Below are 23,018 nucleotides of genomic sequence, written 5' to 3' on the forward strand. Positions count from 1 at the left end.
CGACCCTCCCAGATTGGGAGGAATTGTGGGTGGCTCTTCGTCAAGAAGAGATCAAAAGGCTAACCAAGGTGGGAAGCAGCGGCAAGGGGGTTAGAATCAAGGAGGAAGAGGAGGATGCTGCCCTAGCATCTGAGAGAAAGCAGGAGAAACGGAAGAAGAAGGACCTCTCTAAGGTCAAATGCTTCCACTGTGGGAAATTGGGTCACTATGCGAGCTAGTGTCCAAGGAAGAAGAGCAAGGGAGAGGCTTTCGAGACCAAGGCTGCGCCAGCAAGGGTGGAGAAGGAAGTGGAGACAAATGATCACTGTGCCATGAGTGCTCACACGCCACTTGAGAGGAAGTGAGGAGACATCGAGCTGTAGTCAGACGGACTACATGCGATGAGGGGCAGGATCCTCAAGGTACCCAGCCTCTTGGATTATACCTTGCTACGGGAGCCTCGAAGAGGAGTAGCAGTACTAGCAGATGTCAGTAGAGACAGATGCAGATGGAGCAACAGAGGGAGCTACAGTGCAGGATTCCCAGGACAGTGTGAGGCAGCATTGCGAGATGCATGGAGTTGTTGCAGCAGTGCAGAGGTCAGAGAAGGGGCACTTGTCAGCGACAGAGAGAGTTTCAGCATCATGGGTGTCTCTAGCTTGACAGAGATGTCAGAGTTGGGAGATCAGTTACTTACTTCTCAGTAACTGAGTTGCAGTGCAACAGTTAGCATTAGCAGTGCTTTGGGCAGCACAATGCTGTCGTACGGATGCAGCAATGGCAATGGCAGGGCCATGGGTACATGATGCAGCAGTGCAGAGGATGTTGAGCAGCAGGCCTAGCATTAGCACAAGGACCGATGCTGAATGATCAGGGTGATGCTCAGTTAGGAGTATTACTAGAGCACAATCCTCGCTAAGAGGGAGTGTTGATTTGGGGGTAGCATCGGATGTGTTCTAGCCACGAAAATTGGTAGAGAGGCTAAAAGACATGAGATCTCCAATACCCATAAATGGTTTGGGTAGATTCTAAATAGTTTGGGAGATATTAAAATAATTAATATTTTTAATAGAGTCCGTAAGTCTAAATTTAGGGAAAATAAAACATTAATGTGAATTAATATAAAACTGTGTTAGAAGGGTCCAAAAGTCATGGATCAAGCCAGAGTTAATCTTAGCCATTGATTAGGGACTTAATCTCGATCATTGAATTGTCAACGAGAAAAGTATAAGAGGAGGCTTGAGGGTCACTTGGAGAACACACAGAGTTGATCAAGAATTCGATTTTATGGGGCAGGGCTTGCTGAGGAAATCGAAGGAGTGATCAGAGTTGCAGCTGAGGTGTAGTGAATATAGAAGCAGAGAGGCAGAGAGGGTACCAGGAGCATCATCGCAGAAGCCGAGAGAGAGGGACGCAAATCCAGCTAGAGGCCACACATAGTCAATCAGGGCCCACGCAGAGGTAGCCAGGAGCTGGGCAGTGCCAGAGAGAGCCAACGTGGGTGATGCAGAGGCTCTAGAGGCTGACGCAATGCCTCCAGAGGCTAACGCAGGGTGAGTTGGGGTGACGCTAGGCCAAAGAGGTTGACATTGTCCCTACAGGCAAACGTTGGAGACTTCGTGGGGCAGATTGTAGCTAAGAGCTGTGGGATTGTTCATCCGGGGTTTTAGCCGGAATATCTGTCTCCGACTGAGAGGTACTAATGCCGAGATCATTCTCTGTTGGGTGAGCCGGTTTGGCACCCAGATTGTATTATGAAACTGCTTAATAATAAAACCCTCAAATAGTTGCACTGGTTTTCCTGCATTGGGTTTTTCCGAGGACATTAGTCCAAAAACAACGGTGTCACTTGTGTGCTTGTTTTTCCTTCATTTGATGATCTGTAATGTGTTGAGCATGTACTTGTATTTATTTTCAGTATTTACGTGGTAAATAACATGTTAATTAAACAGAACAAGTAGGCAGAAATAAATCAGAAAGTACATAAAGGATTTCTAACAATTAGACTTAGAAATTCCAACAGATGCTCCACTATCTATATACCAAACACCTGTGAAGTTGATCCTAACAAGCAAGCAAATTCGTCCTCCAATCTAGAAGACAAATTTGAAGCCTCCTGAATGTCAATTATGTCCATGGTCATACTAAAGAATTTACAGTGTGTTGTTCTTCTTTCCAATCAACGCTAATTCTGCAACTCCAAACTGTTGCAAAACCTTCTGTGTCCAACCGGAAATTTACTCAGCGAAAATTTGAGTTGTTGCTCCCTCTGACTACTGGAATCACCGTCCTGGGCAAATCGACTTTTTCTGCCACTCTTGCAATGAAAAATTGAACTCCTGCCTTACTAATTCGAACTTCCTATCCTGGACTCTGCACAGTCTCTCTAGGAATTTCGATCTACTGCTCCCTTTGAACCAATGTTTTAGAACTCCGACTCCGACTTGGAAATGGCTGAGGGTCGACTCCGACTCCGACTTCGACTCCGAATCGACTCGGGCGGTTTGATTTCAATGACTCAATCGTTGTAAACAATATATTAAATATTTTTTTTATAAAAAACATAATTTTTAAGATTTTCATTCATGTTTCGAAACACAAAGCTTTAGAATATAGAGAGAAGACAACATATGATCAAAGTAAGCTCATGAATATATCCATTATATCAAAATGGCACCCAGTGCACTGTCCAATAAAAAGTTCATACTTAGCCACTAATGCCAGGATTGTTTTATGCCACAACCTAAGGACAATCACTAGACTACAACAACAATAATACCAATTCTCTACCCCTAATGAAGTCTCAAAACCCTTGATTTAATTCTGGTCAAGCTCTAGAAAAATCAGAGGTAAATATATATTTATTAGTCCATTGCCAGAACGTTTTCTTTTTTAAAAACATTGTATGGCTCAATGCATTGTTTCAGTTTTCTAATTCATGCCACTAGGATAATCATACTTCGGCCTTGTAATTTTCAAAACTTTCTCACAGTGATAGATTACTTTAGGGCTATAAATATGCAATAAACAACAACCCAACCATTGATATGTAGGAGGTGGAACAACTTTTGACAAATGTGCTTCAGGATTTTTGTCAAAGAGCCCAGCTGGCTGAGTTGTTACCGAGCTGGCTGAGTCATTACTGAGTCGGCCGAGTTGTTACCGAGTCAACCGAGTCAATGACTGGGTCGGTAACAACCCGTCTAGCTGTTCCGTTTCGGCCACCGAGCCGACCCGGCCAGGCATTGGCTTGGTCTGACTCCGACTCGGCCATTTTTTAAAACAATGCTTTGAACAGAGAAATTCATTTCTGCACTACTGAGATTCCCAGTTGATCACTTATGCTCTGATAACATGTGAAAATTCCATCTATTGCAGTAACTGGAAATTATTCTCCTAACTGTAAATTTAATTATGCAATTTATTTGGTATGGAATACAATGAATAAAATCAGAACTGCGATTTTCACCATAAAAATACTGCAGAAAACAAAATACTGGAAACTGAGAAATTCTAGCACACACACAAGAATTTTGACACCATTATTTTTGGACAACTGTCCTCAAAAAAACCCAATTAGGTAAAATCATTGTAGCAGATGAGGGTTTTATTATTATTCTTCCACAGTAAATCTGAGTACAATAATTAGGAAGTCAAACTAGCAATCCAATCTGAGAAAATCACTAGCAAAATTATTCTGAGGATTTTTCTCACCCCACAGCTGATTTCAGCTCCCGAGACTGACACCTCAGCAATTCATACTGCCTTCTACATCAACCTCTGTGCAGGCCTTGAAATCTACAACTCTGCTTCTCTCTGGCTCTGGAACTGATTCACTGGTCTTCCTGATCAAAATCCCGGCCACCAACTACTACATTGAGTGCTCCTCTAGCTAGATCGAATTGCTCTATTGCTGCTGCCTGCGTAGTCCCTCTGGGCAAACTCACACTCCCTTAATCTGACTCTTCCGGCACTGAGAATCTTCATCGAAATACTACTTTACTCCTCTGTCCCCTGCTAGTTGATCTCTGGCTCAAATCTTCCTGCTGAATTACTCCTCCACTGGAAAATTGATCTTCCTAGATCACTGAGTGTCTACTCTGATTCATTCTCCAAATGCCCATCTACTTCCTCTTATAATCCATTGTTGGAGCACCAACAGTCAAGATTAACTTAATCAATGGCTAGGATCATCTTAGAGTCGATCTGTGTGATTTTCTAGATGATTCGCACCTTGACTTAATTAATTTTGATTAATTAACCATATTCCCTAAATTTAGACTTTAGGAAATATTTAAAAATTGGTTAATAATCTAATTAAGCGATCTCTAGGTGGAATTTTCATAAAAAAAATTGGATTTTGGAGATCTCATGTATTCTAGCCTCTCCACCAAATTTCATGGATAGAACACATTCGATGCTACAAAAACTAACACAACCTGACTGGCACCACGCTGCCAACACCTTCCAGCTTATTTTTTGCCTTTATAGAGGGAGCCATTTGCTCAAAGATCTGGTTACAAATAGATTGCTGAAGTAGGTGTCTTCAAGAGTGATCTCAATGCCCTTTTCTTCACCAAACCTCTAATACCAAGTTGATTTTTCAAGTGCAATATAGACAAAGCAAAATTTTCTACTACAAATAATTACTTCCAATGATATTGTTCTTACTTTAGCACATTTCAGATCATTAAGCAATTATACTTCAGAAAATTTCAACCATAAATGTGCTAGGATAGTAGAGATCACAGTAGAAGAACAATGCACAATAGACACCAAATTTTACCCTGGGAAAACCTTGACTAGGGAAAAACCCAACAACTTTTTCATAAGAGAAATTGTCTAATTCAACAAGAAATACAATCTAATTTCCAGTCAAACTGGGTCAAACTGACCATAGAAACTACACAGGTCAAACTTGGTCAAATAGAGAAATGTTCAGCCTTCTAAAACATTCAGTCAAATATAGTCAAACAAGTCAAATTTCGGACTCTGTAACTTCCTTAGAAATTCGGTCAACCCTCGGCAAGCCTGCTAGTCAAACAGGGCAAATTTCAGACTCTGCAACTTCCTTAGAAATTCGGTCAACCTACAGCAAGCCTGCCCAAAAAAGATTTGGTTAACGGTTGTCAAACTACTCAGAACATGTTTGGTCAACTGCCCAAACTTTCGGTCAACTACTTCAGTCAGACAGTGGTCAAATAGATCAAAAGTAGGTTCAATCAACATAGGTCAAACAGCCCAGAAAAGTCTCTGTCAATGCTGGTCAACACGAGTCAAACTTCATTGGTCTTGTCTCTCTCTCTCTCTCTTTCGCATGTGTGGAAAGAAAACAGAAGAATTGATGATCTGAATTGCTTGCCAAATGAGAGGTCGAATGTCAATTTATAGAGGTCAAAGTAGGAGTGTTTTGACCAAGGGTCAAACCCATTCATATGGTGGGGCCAACTTGTCTTTTTGGAGCTAACATGAACTCAAAAATAATAGTTTTCTTTCTTTTAATTTGGTTGACTTGAATACTGACCACAGCTACAAAAAATTCAACAATAACTGATGTCAAAACCCAAGTCAATGACCTTTTATAAAAAGGATGAATAAGTGGCGCTAGGTGACCAAAGGAAGAAACTTCTAGTACTGCTGCTTAAACTTCACGTAGTACATTCTCTAAAAGAAAGTATTATTTATTTGGGGCACCCCGACCATCACTTCGGGGCTTCATCTTTAGGACGGCATAACTCTTCATCCGAGAGGACCCACGTGGCGTACATCCAATTGATGGAAATGGCATGACAAGCTCTATCATCTGATGATGGACTTGCTTGCAATTACTTTGATCTTCTTATTCAATTTCTTCATCAAAAGTGGGGCATCATGATTACACCACAAGAGCTTCTCATCCTGCCAGGGCTTCTTGACCATTGGAACACCCAATCAATGTAATCCACAGATGTATATTAAGAGCATTCAAAGACTGACATTGGCATCAATAACAACACCATTCAACACCTTCTATAACCTCATCTTGCTTTTGGTTTACTAGAGTTCTTTATACCCGCTTGTAATTTAAAACCAAATCATGTCACTCTATCTCACGGCTAAAAAAAGACTAACATGTCCTTGTCATTCAATGCATATTGATGGACCAACATCCTCACACAAAATTTCTTCCAAATGTAACCTTGAATATCTACATGCATTGAGGTGGCAAATGATGCAATTTCTCAAGCTCTAAACAGCATGTAAAAAGCTCTTTGCAAATTTACTCTTTGGAAAGGGTGAGTGCCATTCATTAGGAGCATAGACATTTCAATAGGGATATAATTTACTTCTAGATAAATGTTAAAAAGAGGTAGTCAACAAGTGAAAGGTCAGCAATAGTCGTGGTAAACAACAGAAAACAGTTTATTTTCAAAGTCTATGACACTATACTCATTGTCTGCAGTATAACAAATAATGTAATATGATATATCTCTATTTCCTCTTTCGACAAATCCCAAACATAAAATAAAGTTGAACAGTCATTTGATAACATAACAAGAAAACAGAAATTAATCGGAAACAAACCAAGCATACTTCTATAAGATTTCATTTCAATTTTGCAAAAGGAATAATGAACAGAGTGAAGCAAAATGACAACAATCCATCTATTGTCCTTCGCAGTCACATTGACCTACCGGTAGTCGCTTGCTGGACATTAATGAAATTATATCACATTGAACTACTGGTGGTAACTTGCTGGACATTAATGGAATTATACCACATTGACCTTCTCGTGATCACTTACGGGACATTAATAAAATTATCTTAAGATATCTTATTATACCATGATGCAATGATCTTATTTCAATTTAAAAGTTGAGACAGGAATGCATACCAGTTTTGGTCTATATTCTATTTCATGATTTCCTGCAGTCCAGATCCATGGTTGATAAGCAGCACTTGGCTCAATAAAGCGGCCCCATGTATCCCAGCGAATCCCATTATCATATTCATAATTATCAGCATAAGAAAGATCTCCAACATATAGTACTGCCTGTCCATTACTTTGTAAGTAATGCTTAAAAGTGGAAAGCGAATGAAATGTTTGGCCCATGTCACCTGCAGTTTTCTATCAATTATGAGTTTCCCTTTTCTTATATTTTAATCCAATGGTACTTGATGCATGTAATAATTATCACGCTAGCTTTCATTTTACTCTCTCACTCTCTCTCTAAAAGTACAAATGAATCCTCTAAGCCAAAATATGAATTCTCAAAATGGTGAAAATATGTACAATCCTACAAATTAAAGGGTTCCTATAATTCATTAATACTGTGCTGCAAAAATTGCAAAAATATCACCAACATGGAGATATATCGCAAGTTTTCCAGATACTATTGCCACAAAAAATCACAATTTTTTCAAATTTTGAAGATATCATGATATTTTCAAAATAGATATATTGGCAATATATTGGAGAATACATAAAATATCAGCCGAATCGAGATTATAGTTTTTTTTTTTTTGGATTTTTTTTGCTCACATAGAAGAGAAGAAGCAAGGGATTGACAACAAAGGGTTTATGTTAAGTTATGGTAAGTTACTTCAATTTCTTCTTATTAGCCCAATGTCAATTTCATTGTTTAGCAATCACATTAACATAAAGTAAAATTCTGATAGAATATAAATAAATCGACAGAAGACAAGCCAAGACAAGAGACACCAGATGTGATGGCTAGCCAGGGACAAACCCCAATGTGGGGAAACCCTTTGATCAATTCCTCTATAATCTTCAATAATTCAGCAGAGAGAGAAATAGTACAAATATACAATTCTGTAATTTTATGACAGCAGCAGCAAAACCCTAACGAGCAAAGTCAAAGCTGGTCAAACAAGTCAGAATTGACCTCCAATCAGCTTGGTCAATATCCCAGTCAACTCGGCCTCCAACAGCAAGAAGAGGCAGCCCAAAAACAGTCCAAAAACTCAGTCAAACGAAGGTCAACAGAAGTCAACCTACAGCCAGCAATTAGGGCAGTCAACGCTGGTCAAACCTGAGGTCAAATCACCTCGGTTTGTGTGCCAAAATCTGCGGCCTGCCAAGGAGAAGCAGCCACACCAAATCCGCAGTCCAAGAGGAGTCCACGCTGGTCAACGCTGGTCAAAGTGTCTTTCTGCAGCCCTGGTCAAACTCGGTCAACGCAGCCCTAGCCAGAAATCACTTCGTCCTTCCACACGTGTGAGAGAGATGCTGCTCCTAGATGTGTACCCAATCAAATAAGGAGAGAGAAGAATGTGAGATGAGATGAGATGAGTGAATAATGCCACAAGGTGTCTTCTATTTATATGAATTGTTGAGGATGTGTGCCACACATTTTATTGTTGTCCGACCTTGACAAATTGTCAAGTATATACAAATAAATTCATATCTCCATAAATACATGTCGGAATCGGATGATTGTTAGATCAATCCTACACCTCCCGATGAGAGGAATCCAAGAAAAATATCAGTTGCCATAAATAAGATGACCCACATGGAGTTTGGCCCTAGTTGCCAATTTTAACACTCCCTCTCAACTAGGGAGAACTCCATCTGCTAATCCATCTGTCTGTCGGTACTATCTCTGCCATCAAATGCACTGCTCGGCTCTGCTCTGTTGAACTATGAAGAAGAAGAAATGATCGAGGATGTATCATACCATCCTCTACTAACCCGAAGTCAGTCCCAGATAAAAGAGAGTGCCCAATAGCGCTCTTACTGACCCGAAGTTAGTCCCAATGAAGAGAGTGTGTCATACCACTCTTACTGATCCTAGATTAGTGCCAAAAGAGAGTGAGCTATATCACTCTTACTGACCTGAAGTCAGTTCCAATTATCCCAGATCAATGTCAGTCATCCTAGCATCAGGAGTACGGTAGATACACGATGCATCCATCGATACTACTATGGTCCCTAACCCCATTTCCCTACTCATTGGCCAAATGAGAGGTACTTCCCATGAGTCCCAAACTGCATGGGTAGGATGCCTCGACAGGAGAACCACTTATCCTATCCATAAGTTGCCATGGGGTATCACAGGGGGAGGCTGAACCATTCACCCTGTACACAGCGCACCACTAGGGGAGGGTGAGTCGCCCTATGGTCACTTGTTGCTCCAAGAAGTACCCCAAGCCCCTCGGAGCTCCCAGAGCTCAATGCATGCATCATACAGGACCCTCATAAGAGGGTCTCTCAACGACTCCAAGTCATTCTTGGAAAGTCAAAAATTTGACCTTTCCCAGGGGCTTCATCAGAATGTCGACAACCTGCTCATATGTACCGATATGATGGAGCCGTATTGCTCCTCGTTGTACCATATCCCAGATAAAGTGGTACCTGATATCGATATGTTTGGAGCAATCATGAAATACGGGATTCTCTGATAAATGAATCCCACTCTGGTTGTCACAAAGGATCACGGTAGTATCCAATGTATATCCAAACACCTCACTGAAGAGCTTCTGCAACCAGACAGCTTCACAAGAGGCCATACTGGCAGCAATGTACTCCGCCTCAGCGGTGCTCAAAGCCACCGACTTCTGCTTCCTGCTCATCCAAGATACCAAAGCAGATCCCAATGAGAAACAGCACCCGGAAGTGCTCTTTCGATCCACCACACTGCCTGCCCAATCAGCATCGGTATATCCATGTAGCCTTACATCTCCGGCAGTGTATCTCAACCCATGAGTGATTGTGACCCGAAGATATCTTAGAAGGTTCTTGGCACCAATCCAATGTGGTGAGGCTCAACCATATGTTGGCTCAACGTGTTGACTGCAAAACATATATCTGGACGAGAGTTCATCAAGAACATCAATGCTCCTATGAGTTGACGATACTCAGTAGCATTTGCCAAAGCAGGTCCGGCAGCACTACCGCTTAACTTCTTGAAGTCAAGCACCATCGAGGTAGTCATGGGCTTGCAGTCCACTATACCGAATCTCTCCAATATCTTCACCACATATTTTCCTTGGGATAGGAAAATCTTCCCTTACTTCTGCCAGACTTCCAGCCCTAGGAAATAGTGCATCAGTCCTAGATCCTTCATCTCAAACTCGGAAGCCAACTCCCTCTTAAATTTGTGAATTACAGGGTCTGCACCTGTCAGAAAGAGGTCGTCACCATACAGCACCAGTATGAGAGGCTTATCATCTTCAAACTTAAAGTAAAGGTTTGGATCAGCTTCACTCCTAGTGAATCCGAACTTCATCAAGTAGCTATCAATCCTCTCATACCAAGCTCGGGGTGCTTGCTTCAGCCCATAAAGGGCTTTCTTCAACCTGCACACGTGAGATTCTCGATCATGAATCTCAAATCCTTCGGGTTGTTCCACATAGAATTCCTCTTTGATTGAACCATGCAAGAACGCGGTCTTGACATCCATCTGATGTAGGTTCCATCCTTGCGAAGCAACAAGGGCTATGATCGAGCGGATGGTGGTGTATCGGGCAACAGGTGCAAATATCTCGTCATAATCTATACCTTCCTTCTGAGAGAAGCCACGAGCGAAAAAACAATCCTTATACTTTTCAGCCTTCAGGATTTGAAACGTTGGCAGAAAATGGTTCTTACTGTGGATTTTCCAGTAACAAAGTCGAAAGCTCCATGCTTTATTTTGTAAAGCCACTTTGAGGTGACAACTGTTTTGTCCTGGGGTCTGGGGACCACATCCCAGAAATCATTCTTCATGATGGACTCGTATTCGTCAATCATAGCATCCTTCCATACTTGATGCTTCACGGCTTCTGCGAATGATGAAAGCTCATTTTGAATGATCGTGCTCATAATGGTCAAGTATACCTGATACCTTGTCGACTCCTTACTTTTACGGAAAGTCCCTCTGGGTGCAATGTGTCCTTCGTGTTAAAATTGGCAACTAGGGCCAAACTCCATGTGGGTCATCTTATTTATGGCAGCTGATATTTTTATTGGATCCCTCTCATCGAGAGTTGTAGGATTGATCTAAAGATCATCCAATTCCGATAAGTATTTATGAAGTTACGAATTTATTTATGTTATAAAACAAATTGTCAAGCCGACCAGCAACTTGAGTAGGCTCAGAAGCCCAATAGACATACCTATTCATCATCTACATTTTAGTATAAATAGGAGAGGACTTGAATTCATTTAGACACTCTTCATGTGATCTCCTCCTCTCCACGTCTTGGGTTTTTGGTGAAGGAGAGACACAAAAGTAGATACGTTGAGCCAAGTATGATGCCCTAGCTTATACGCTGTTCAAGAAGCCCTAACACATCTGAACGCAGTCCTGTAATGGAGTCACCTAGCCGCAGTAAGGGAAGACATTCTTACGCTGTTCATGGAGATCTATACACAGTTCATGATGAGGATTTACACGCTGTCCATGATGGATTACACGCTGTTCATGATGAGGATTCTACGCAGACATGGAGACATTTATACGCTGTCATGTATACGCAGTCATAACGCAGTCATGGAAACTCATGCTAACATATACGCTGTCATATGCAGCAACTCTATACACGATGTACGCATAACATATACACTGTCATATGCAGAATCTCTATACATGACATATGTGTAACAGACTGATATACGCATCATGGTATATGCATAGCATAGAACATACCAAAAGTTAACATGGTATCGAAGGTAAGGTGAAGACAATGCCCAAGCAAGAGTGAAAGAGCAATCACCAAAGACAGTTGGGACAAGACAAAAGGATCAATGGGTTCCTCATAATTCACCCAGGGTGAAGTCGAAGCAGAGAATATTATCAGAATGGCACAGCGGAAGGTTCTGATGGCCTACCTAAAGATCACTTCATTGGGAAGTTCGGATCTAAGGGTGGAAGGAAAGACAGATGCCTTGGTTACAATAAGTTTGGCCATTATGCGAAGGAGTGTCTGAATGGCAGAGACACTTCTCTTGATGAAGATAAACAAATCATTCCAGGGTCAAGGGAATGACAGGTAATACAGTTCATCAAGGAGAAATGGTCGACTCTTCAAAGAAAGCAAGGAACCCCAGGCACTTCATCGGATAGATAATCGTGGGATTATACTTGGAGCCAATACCACCTATCCTGGAAAGGGTGTAGGGAATGTTACCCCTAAATTGAATGAGGGTAACTCGATTCATTTACAGAATCTCTTTTATGTACCTGATCGCAAGAAGAACCTGGTGTCCATTTCAACAATGGAAGTCAAAGGTTACAGGGTGGCATTCATCGATGGAAAGGTACGTGTTTGAAAATAGATTTTTTAAAGATGTTTTGAGTTCAGGGTTGTATCAAGTTGCCAGAAGTCCACTAGGGACCATGTCCACTGACACAACACCGGAGGTCTGTGAGTCAAATGGTGACAGGGATGCCTGAATTCAAAATTAGCATGAAGGTACATGTCTGAAAAGTACCAAAGGAAAATCTTATAAGGGGACCATTCTCCTCATGTAGTAGGTCCACAGGTTTGGAACAACCCGAGGAGTTTTGAGATTCATGATTGGGAATTTCATGTATACAGGAGGAAGAAAACCCTCTATGGCTTGAAGCAAAACACCTCAGGCGTAGTATGAGAGTTGTCAAATGAAGCTGAGATTCACTAGGAGTGAAACCGATCCAAACCATTACCCGAAGGTTGTGGATGATAGACCTCTCATACTGGCACCTTATGAGGACGACCTATGTCTGACAGGTGCAGACCCTCTCATTTGCAGAAGAGAGAGGGAGTTGGATTCCGAATGTGGAATGATTAACTGCAAACCTGTGACTACCTCGAGGATCTTAACTTTCAGAAGTTATATGGTAGTGATGTCGGACCAGATTTGGGAAATGCCTTTGAGTTTCATAAACTCATTCGCGTTGATGTTCTTGGTGAACTTCCGTCCGGACATATGTTTTGCAGTTAGCATGGTGAGCTCATATTCAGTTGAGCCTCACTGGATTGGTGCCAAGAATATTCTGAGATATCTTCAGGGCACAATCTCTCATGGATTGAGATACACTGTCGAAATATGAATCTGCATGATTATTCGAATGCTGAGTGGGCAGGTAGTGTGGAGGATCACTAGAGCACTTCTCAGTGCTGGTTCTCCTTGGGATCTGCTTCGATATCCTGGATGAGCAGGAAGCAGAAGTCGGTGGCTTTGAGCACCGCCGAGGCAGAGTATATTGCTGCTAGCATGGCCACTTGTGAGGCAGTCTGGTTACGAAAGCTCTTCAGTGAGTTGTTTGGATACCACTATGATCCTGTGTGATAACCAGAGTGGGATTCGTTTGTCAGAGAATCCCGTATTTCATGATCGCTCCAAGCATATCGATATCAGGTACCACTATATCCGAGATATGGTGCAGCGAGGAGCAATAAGGCTCCAACATATCGGTACAAATGAACAGGTCGCCGACATACTGACAAAGCCCCTAGGGAAAGTCAAATTCCTGACTTTCCGAGAACGACTTGGTGTCGTTCAAAGACCCTCTGATGAGGGTCCTGTATGATGTATTGAGCTCTAGGAGCTCCGAGGGGTGGGGTACTTCTTGGAGCGACATATGACCTCAGGGTGATTCACCATCCCCTGGTGGTGTACATGTACAGGGTAAAAGAATCAAAACTTTCCCTATGACACCCCATGGCAACTATGTAGCAGGATGATTAGTTCTCCTATGAGGTCTGGATGATGTGTACTCCATGACGATTAAGTAGCAGGATGATTAGTTCTCCTGTGAGGTCTGGATGATGTGTTCTCCATGATGATTGTGTAGCAGGATGATTAGTTCTCCTGTGAGGTCTGGATGATGTGTTCTCCATGACGATTGTCTAGCAGGATGATTAGTTCTCCTGTGAGGCCTGGATGATGTGTTCTCCATGGCGATTGTGTAGCAGGATGATTAGTTCTCCTGTGAGGACAGGATTGATTAGTTCTCCTGTCGAGGCATCCTACCCATGCAGTCTAGGACTCATGGGAAGTACCTCTCATCTAATCAATGAGCAGGGAAATGAGGATAGGGACCATAGTAGTATCGATGGACACATCGTTGTATCTATCATACTCCCTATGCTAGAATGACCTTCATTGATCTGGGATCAATGATACTGGTCTGGGACCAGTTATAAGAGTTGTACCCACTATGATGCTGACTTTGGGTCGGTTGAGACTGGTCTAGGACTAGTCGTACATACTCTGAGACTAACTTCGAGTCAGTAGAGGACTGGTCTGGGACCAGTGGTAGGAGTTGTACCCACTATGATGCTGACATTGGGTCAGTTGAGACTGGTCTGGGACCAGTGGTACATACTCTGAGACTGACTTCGAGTCAGTAGAGGACTAGTCTGGGACCAGTAGTAGGAGTGGTACCCACTATGATGCTAAGTTTGGGTCGATTGAGACTGGTCTGGGACCAACGGTATGCACTCTGAGACTGACTTCGAGTCAGTGGAGAATGGTATGAGACATTCTCGATCAATTCTTCTTCTTCATGGTTCATCAGAGCAGAGCTGAGCAGAGCAGAGCTAAGCAGAGCAGAGTAGAGCTGAGCTGAGCAAAGCTGAGCAGAGTAGCGCTGAGCAGAGCAAAGCTGAGCAGAGCTGAGCTGAGCAGATCAGAGCAGTGCATGGCACTGATGGCAAAGATAGTACAATCGAATATATGGATTAGCGGATGGAGTTCTCCCTAGTTGAGAGGGAGTGTTAAAATTGGCAACTAGGGCCAAACTCCATGTGGGTCATCTTATTTATGGCAGCTAATATTTTCATTGGATCCCTCTCATCGAGAGGTGTAGGATTGATCTAAAGATCATCCAATTCCGATAAGTATTTATGAAGTTATGAATTTATTTATGTTATAAAACAAATTGTCAAGCCGACCAGCAACTTGAGTAGGCTCAGAAGCCCAATAGACATGCCTATTCATCATCTACGTTTTAGTATAAATAGAAGAGGACTTGAAGTCATTTAGACACTCTTCATGTGATCTCCTCCTCTCCACGTATTGGGTTTTTGGTGAAGGAGAGACACAAAAGTAGATACGTTGAGCCAAGTATGATGCCCTAGCTGATACGTTGTTCAAGAAGCCCTAACACATCTAAACGCAGTCCTGTAATGGAGTCACCTAGCTGCAGTAAGGGAAGACATTCTTACATTGTTCATGGAGATCTATACACAATTCATTATGAAGATTTACACACTGTCCATGATGGATTACATGTTGTTCATGATGAGGATTCTACGCAGACATGGAGACATTTATACGCTGTCATGTATACGCAGTCATAACGCAATCATGGAAACTCATGCTAACATATATGATGTCATACGCAACAACTCTATACACGATGTACGCATAACATATACACTGTCATACGCAGAATCTTTATACATGATGTATGCGTAACAGACTGATATACGCATCATGGTATATGCATAGCACAGAACATACCAAAAGTTAACACTTCGACATCATCAAGTGTCCCCCCAAGCCATGTGGGCCTCTTCCTAGAAGAGGAAGGCTCTTGCGGAGGGGTATCAATAGGATCCATAGGTTCTTCCACTTCGAACATCGTCTCATCTTCCTTCTCATCCAGCGTCTGGGTGTCAGCTTCTTAAGTTTTCCTAAGAATAGGAAGATTTTCAACCTTGCTAAGAGCCATGTCTTCATCAAAGGTGACATCATGACTAATCTCGACTTCCCTTTGACCAGCGACATAGATTCTATAGCCCTTAGAATTTTCACTATAGCCCACGAAGATTCCCTTCTTTCGAGATGCACCCAATTTATTCCTTTTCTCTTTTGTCACATGAAAATATACGGGACTTCCAAAAATTCTAAAATGAGAGACATCAGGTTTCTTACCAGTGAACATCTCTTCGAGAGTCTTGGAATCCAATGCTTGATGAGGGCATCGGTTTTGAACATATACGGCAGTATTTGCAGCTTCGGCCCATAGAAACTTCAAAAATCTTTGATCATGGAGCATGGAACGAACAGCTTCCAAAATCGTATGGTTCTTCCTTTCTGCCACACCATTCTGCTCAGGAGTGTATGGTATAGTGGTCTCCCTCTTAATGCCAGCCTCTTTGCAAAAGTAATGGAACTCATTGGATTCATACTCAGTCCCATTATCGGTCCTTAAGATCTTGATCTTCTTCTCGGTTTGATTCTCGATCAAGGCTTTGAAGTGACGAAACCAGGAGAACACTTCATCCTTCTTTTCCAAGAAGTATATCCACGTCTTGCAAGAATAGTCATCTGTAAAAGTGAGATAATATAAATATCCTCCTAGAGAGTTCGCAGGTATCATACCAGATATGTCGGAGTGAACCAACTGCAAAATGTCGGAGGTCATGCTATGGCTTGACGGGAATGGTCCCCTTTTGAGTTTTCCTTCGGCACACCCCAGACATACACCTTCTTGCTCCACTTTAAACTCGGGCATCCCGGTCACCATTTGTCTCACATCGGGTAGAGCCTTATATTGAAGGTGAGCAAACCTCCGGTGCCATAGTTCAGACTGAAGAGTTGTGTTGCAAGACATGACTTCCAACGGACTTCCTCCAACTTGATATAGAGAGTCAACTCGAAACCCAAGAGTGAAAGCATCTTTAAATTATTTTTCCATACACGTACCTTACCATTGATGAAGTCCACCTTGTAGCCTTTGTCTTCCATCGCCAATATGGACACCAAATTCTTCTTGAGATCAAGTACATATAGGACTTCTTGTAAATGAATTGTGTTACCCTGATTTAATTGAAGCATAACATTCCCTACACCCTTTACGGGATAGGTGGAGTTATCTCCAAGAATAATCTCTAGGTTGGTCTCCTTCTCTATCAGATTAGAAAGAGCTTCCTTGTAACCAGTGAAGTGCCTTGAGGCACCACTATCAATAAGCAAATTGCCCAACGAGTCCGGAGGAGTAGTAGAGAAGGTCGATATCAGATAATATTCATCTTGCTTATTGTTAATAACATTAGAATCATACCTGGAGTTTCTTGCCTTCTTGGAGGGTTGACCACTTCCTTGATTTCCAGCATTCCGATTTCCTTTGCCATTGAACCTGCCATTCCTTTGATTGTGGTTGGAACTGCCCCGGGAGTGATTTTGATCATCGTCATGAGATGTGTCTTTTCTATTTGGACACTCCCTCGCATATTGGTTGAATTTGTTGAAAACGAAACACCTTCCCTTGCTTCCACCTTTTGATCCGACCTTTCCTTTGGATTTAGGCCCGGAATTATTTCTCCTTTTAGCATGAGAGGAAAAAGCAGTGGGGTTGCCTTTAAATGCAGCCATTTCTTGCTCTTCCATCCTAGTCTCTTCTTGAATGCATCTCGCCATCAATTCCTCAAATCTCGGAATTACATTATTGTTGAGAAGAGTGGTTATAAATACATACCATTCGGATGGAAGCCCTCCAAGAGTTGTGATAGTCAATTCCCTGTCAGGAATGACTTCCCCAATCGATAGAAGATCATTCTTGATCTCAATGATCCTTAAGAAGTAGGATTGCATATTCTCATCTTTACCCTTCTTAATTTCCTTCAGCTTATTTTTGAGGAATAAAACTTGATTTGCATCACTAACTTTAAACAAGCTTACCAGTCTATCATATGTTTCCTTGGAGGTGTTCAACTCAGAAACATAGGCCACCAGGCGCTAGTCAATAATATCCCGAATGATCTTCTTTGCTTTGACTTCACCCTTTGACCACTTGTTCCTTGCAACAACTGGTGCATTTGATGGAGGCTCAGTAATTCTGCCTCTTCCAATGTCAGATCGAGAGACATCTTCCATCTGTGATAGTCAGACTTCTCATGGAGCTTGTCTTCGGCAAGGAAGTGTGATGAGGAACCCATGAAGTCTTAAGACTTTTCCAACAGTCTTTGGTGATTGTTCTTGCTCTTGCTCTTGCTTGGGCTTTGTCTTCACCTCAACTCTGATACCATGTTAAGTTATGGTATGTTTTATGCTTAGTGCAATTTACTTAAATTTCTTCTTATTAGCCCAATGTCAATTTCATTGTTTAGCAATCACATTAACATAAAGTAAAATGCTGATAGAACATAAATAAATCGACAGACGACAAGCCAAGACAAGAGACACCAGATGTGGCGGCTAGCCAAGAACAAACCCCAATGTGGGGAAACCCTTTGATCAATTCTTCTACAATATTCAATAATTCAGCGGAGAGAAATAGTACAAATATACAATTCTGTAATTTTATGACAGCAGCAGCAAAACCCTACCCAACAAAGTCAAAGCTGGTCAAACAAGTCAGAATTGACCTCCAATTAGCTTGGTCAATATCCCAGTCAATTCAGCCTCCAACAGCAAGAAGAGGCAGCCCAAAAACAATCTGAAAACTCAGTGAAATGAAGGTCAACATAAGTCAACCTGCAGCCAGCAATTAGGGCAATCAACACTGGTCAAACCTGAGGTCAGATCACCTCAGTTTGTGTGGCAAAATCTGCAACCTGCCAAGGAGACGCAGCCACACCAAATCCATAGTCCAAGAGGAGTCCACGTTGGTCAACGCTGGTCAAAGTATCTTTCTGTAGCCCTGGTCAAACTCGGTCAACGCAGCCCTAGCCAAAAATCACTTCGTCCTTCCACACGGGTGAGAAAGATGTTGCTCCTAGATGTGTACCCAATCAAATAAGGAGAGAGAAGAATGTGAGATGAGTGAATAATGCCACAAGGTGTCTTCTATTTATATGAATTGTTGAGGATGTCTGCCACACATTTTATTGTTCGCTGACCTTGACAAATTGTCAAGTATATACAAATAAATTCATATCTCCATAAATACATGTCGGAATCGGATGATTGTTCGATCAATCCTACACCTCTCGACGAAAGGAATCCAAGAAAAATATCAGCTGCCATAAATAAGATGACCCACATGGAGTTTGGCCCTAGCTGCCAATTTTAACAGTTTACAACTATTTTTGTATTTTTTCAAAATTCTCTGATATTGTCCTCGATGTTGAAGATGAGATTTTTTGCAATAACATATTTACCAACACAAAATAACATTGATAAATATACCTTGCATATCAACATAGCCAAAATCATTCTGGATCCTTGTTGGGATGGATCGTACCTAGATGAATTGATACCTTGGCAATTAGCCTAGATGGTATCTAGATCCCTAGAATTGTACATGTTGTTTATATTCTTCTTATAAGAACTTTTCAAAATGAATACTATCCTTGTACCAATTGAACTATTATGAATACCCCCCTAGTTAAGAGGAAGTGTTGGAAAAGTAACTAGGTTCGGTCTTCATAATTATTTATGTACTTGTATCAATTTGCATTTTATGTAAAAGAAGAAAGAAAATTGTAAAAGAAAATATTTATGAACCATGGGTTTCATGCTTGAGTCATTGATCAATAGGTCAAAGCATCCATTGTATGTTTTTAGGTTTTTGTGATGAATCATGGTCATTGTCATCATGTAAAAGACCCCTTTGGCACTTGTATCAAAGAAAGAGAAATTGTGTTGTAATTGGAAGTATCTAGAAAGGTCCCCAGACCAAGTCAGTCAGCATCCCTTTAGTCGGCCTAGAGAATGGCAATGGAAGCTATTGGAAAGGGTATATAAAGGAGGAATCTCAACCTCCTTGAAGAAAGAGATCACACCCATGTTCTTGTACCGTATCTACGACTAAGAAGAAGTGAAAAGATCCTTAAAGGCTAGAAGAGCCTTGCGAAAGAGGAGAAGTTGTAACATTTCGGAAGTCTGAACTTATCCATCTACTGCTCTCATGTGCGAGCACCCTAGTGCTTCCAGGGTTTCCTCAGTCCCAAATTGCAGAAGAATTATCTGCAGGAAGTTTGGTTGATTTGGGTCTTGGTAAAGGTCTAGGGTCTTGTTTTGGGTCTTGGAAGTCTCCTTTGAATTTGATTCTATAAGAAGAAGTTCTTGTGGGTTTTCCCCTTGGAGGGGTTTTGCCTTGGCTTGAGCCTATTTCTGGTGTCTCTCTCTTTATGGTTGTGATCTTCATGTTTTGGCATTTATTTGATGATGAGAATATAATCCTAATCAAGAAGAAGAAGAATAATATCACAAGTAAATGTCATGTAATAGAAAAGAATAAGTTAAGAAGATGCCTTGTTAATTTTCCAACACCAAGGAATGGCAAACATTCACCCAGGTGGTCTTTGGGCATGAAAAGCTTCCAGATTGGAATTGCCTATGGAGTGATTCCACTCAAGAGGAGTTGAGGCACAACTTAGTCGAAGGCACTACCAGCAGCAGTGGCAAGGGACCGAAGGTGAAAGAAGAACAAGAGAATGTCGCTCTAGCAAGAAAAGGAAAAGTGAAGAAGGGGCCCAACAAGGGACAAGACTCAAATGGAGAAAAGAAGAAGGACCTGTCGAAGGTCAAATGTTTTGGCTATAGTGAATTTGGACACTACGTCAACTAATGTCCTAATCGGAAGAAGGACAAGAAGGGGAAGCAGACAGCTACTTCAGCAGATATCGAGGATTTGTCCTCCAGGTTGGAGGATGAATTTTCACCTATAGCAGAAGTATCCTCAGGACGAGGAGGAGTATGACACTCCAGTATACCGAATTAGGCAAGGTCCAAGGAAGGAACAGTAAGGAGATCTAGATCATATCCAAGGAGGACTTGATCAGTAGATCAGATCAAGTTGTTGAGTATGTAATTTCTCAGTTGGACCATTATCTTTGCTACAGGAGCCCAAATATTATAATAGCAATGAGATCGAGACTCACTATTGCAATGATAGCAACAGTGCAGGGGTATCAACAGTGTGAGAATAGAGTAGCGTAGTGATAACATGGTGGGCAGTGATTGTCGAAGGATTTTCTTCACAAGATTTCCAGGTTCTCAGTGACAGGGGGAGATCGTTTTTTATCTACTAGGGAGGATGCAACCTCTCCAGTAGTACAATTTGACTGAGGCAGAGGGAGTTGTCCGGGCAATGAGGTACTTTGCTAGTCAGGTCAATTTGTAGAGGAGAAGCAGTTCCCACTTGATGGTTCGATTTCCAGTGGAGGTTGAGTTATTTTGCCAACAGTGCGAGTTTGTTGGAGAAGACGTAGTAAATTATCATAATGCAGTTGTTGAGTCGGTTCAGAGTCTCAAAGGGAGGCTGAATTGATTTGGAGGGGTCGAGTTGCTTCTAGGAGGGAAAATCGGCTAGCAGATGTGAAGAAATGAAATTTACCAAAGGTTTGATAATTTTCAGCAACTAGTGAAATATTTTTCAATCACAGGTGTTGGACACTAGCAGCGTGGATTAGTTTGGCTATAACATGTTCCCACAGATTAGCAGGTTGCAGATATACTGACAAAGGCCTTGGGTAAGGCAAAGTTTTTCTTCTTCAGGGATAACATGGGAGTAGTGGAGAACACATTACTCATTAAGAGGGAGCGTTAGTTTTTGGTAGTAGCAAAAAAGTGTTTTAGTCTCTATGGTGTCTAATGTTAGTTTTCGGTAGCATCAGATGTGCTCTAACCATGAAAATTGGTGGAGAGGCTAAGGCACATGAGTTCTAGAGAACCCAGAAATCGTTTGGTGAACTTCCACCTGGATTGTATTTTATTAAAATAATTAATATTTTTCATGGGATTCCTAAGTCTAAACTTAGGAACATTAAAGTATTATTGGGTATTAATCAAAATATGGGTGAGAATGTTCTAGAAAGTGGATCAAGTCACGTTTTAATCTTTGTCGTTGATTAGAGACTTAATCTCGGTTGTTAAAGTCTCAACAAGAAAAGTATAAGATGGAGGCTTGGGGTTCATTTAGAGGGACACACAGAGCAAATAAATTGATCTAGAGTTCGATTTTTGGGGCTCAGAAGCTGAGAATTCAAACTAAGTGATCATTCTATAGCAGAGGGGCAGGGATAGTTCGGGAATACTGGACAGAGAGGCAGAAAGCCACTAGTGGAGGCAACGCAGCAGCTAAAAGGACTGACGTTGGGCCAATTTGGGCCCACGCAGACCTGACGCAAAGCCAAAAGTGCCAGCGCAGAGCAGAAGCTGCCCTCCACGCAGAAAAATAGAACCATCGGGGAACTGCCGGAACAACTAGGAGAGGTTGATGCAGAATTTCCAGGAGGCAGCAAAGACAGCGCAGAAGTTGATGCAGAGCCTGTAAGGCTGACGCAAGGCCAACGCAAAGATAGTTAGGGTTAGCCAATTTTGTTGTCAGATCAGTCGGAAACTGTCGAGAGAAGTGAGGTAATCTCACTCAATTTTCCGCCATTATATTTTTTCTCTGTCACTGGATTGTCGGGAGGGCATCCAACATTGTATTCAGAACTACTACTTAATAATAGAAAACCCTCAGAGCTGCTACACCGGTTTTCCCACATTGGGTTTTTCCGAGGACTATTTTGTCCAAAAATAATTGTGTCCTATGTATCCTATTCTTTGCTCAGTTTTTTGTTTCATGTAATCAAATTTAAAGTACTGTAGGCTGCAGAGGTAATTTACTTCAGTATTCAGAAAATAACTAGATAATTAAAATCAAGTAGAAGTAAATTCAGTTTTGCTGCAATAGGGGTTCCTTGAGGATAGGAATTTTCACATGGTATTGGAGCATTGATTTTGAAATAGGAAGAACAGATCTAGCGCTGAGCAAAGAGGCCAATAGTTGCATTTGGCAGTGATTCGAATCCGCTTGAAGGGATTGTGCAGTCTTTGCCAGGAAAGCAGAGATTCTGAGGAAATCTCTCTCTGAGAGAATTGATAGAGGTACGATTTCCAGTTCGTGAGTTTGCAGAGGCAGAGGGAGTGACGTAGAGCCTCAGCACAGTGCTTGAAGGGCGCAGTTTCTACCGAGGCAGAAATCCGTTGGAAAAGAGCGAAGACACATAGAAGGGGATTTTTTCTCCTCAGAGGACTTTTCTCGCCAAAAGTCTGAATTCTTCACTTGCCGGATAGCAGATCAATGCTGAGCAGTGACTAGAGGAGTCAATTCAACAATTTGGGTGAGATGGCATCACATGGGCTCAAAGATCGGGACAGGTTGGAAGGAGCTTCCAATTATGTCATATGG

The 23,018-nt window shown here is 41.7% G+C and overlaps 1 protein-coding gene across 1 annotated transcript in view; it reads right to left on the reverse strand.

Moving 5' to 3' along the window:
- The window catches only part of LOC149140793 (phosphoenolpyruvate phosphatase-like), a 328,894-nt gene that overhangs the window by 95,014 nt on the left and 210,862 nt on the right, over window positions 1-23,018 (reverse strand). Inside the window, exon 5 of the mRNA XM_089446728.1 lies at window positions 6,854-7,077. Within this exon, the coding sequence (XP_089302854.1) occupies window positions 6,854-7,077 (224 nt within the window). The remainder of the gene's footprint in view (window positions 1-6,853; window positions 7,078-23,018) is intronic.

The sequence above is a fragment of the Pinus tabuliformis genome, chromosome X (assembly GCF_031772625.1).
Source record: "Pinus tabuliformis cultivar Carrire ecotype Pingquan chromosome X, CPIR1, whole genome shotgun sequence".
NCBI lineage: Eukaryota > Viridiplantae > Streptophyta > Pinopsida > Pinales > Pinaceae > Pinus > Pinus tabuliformis.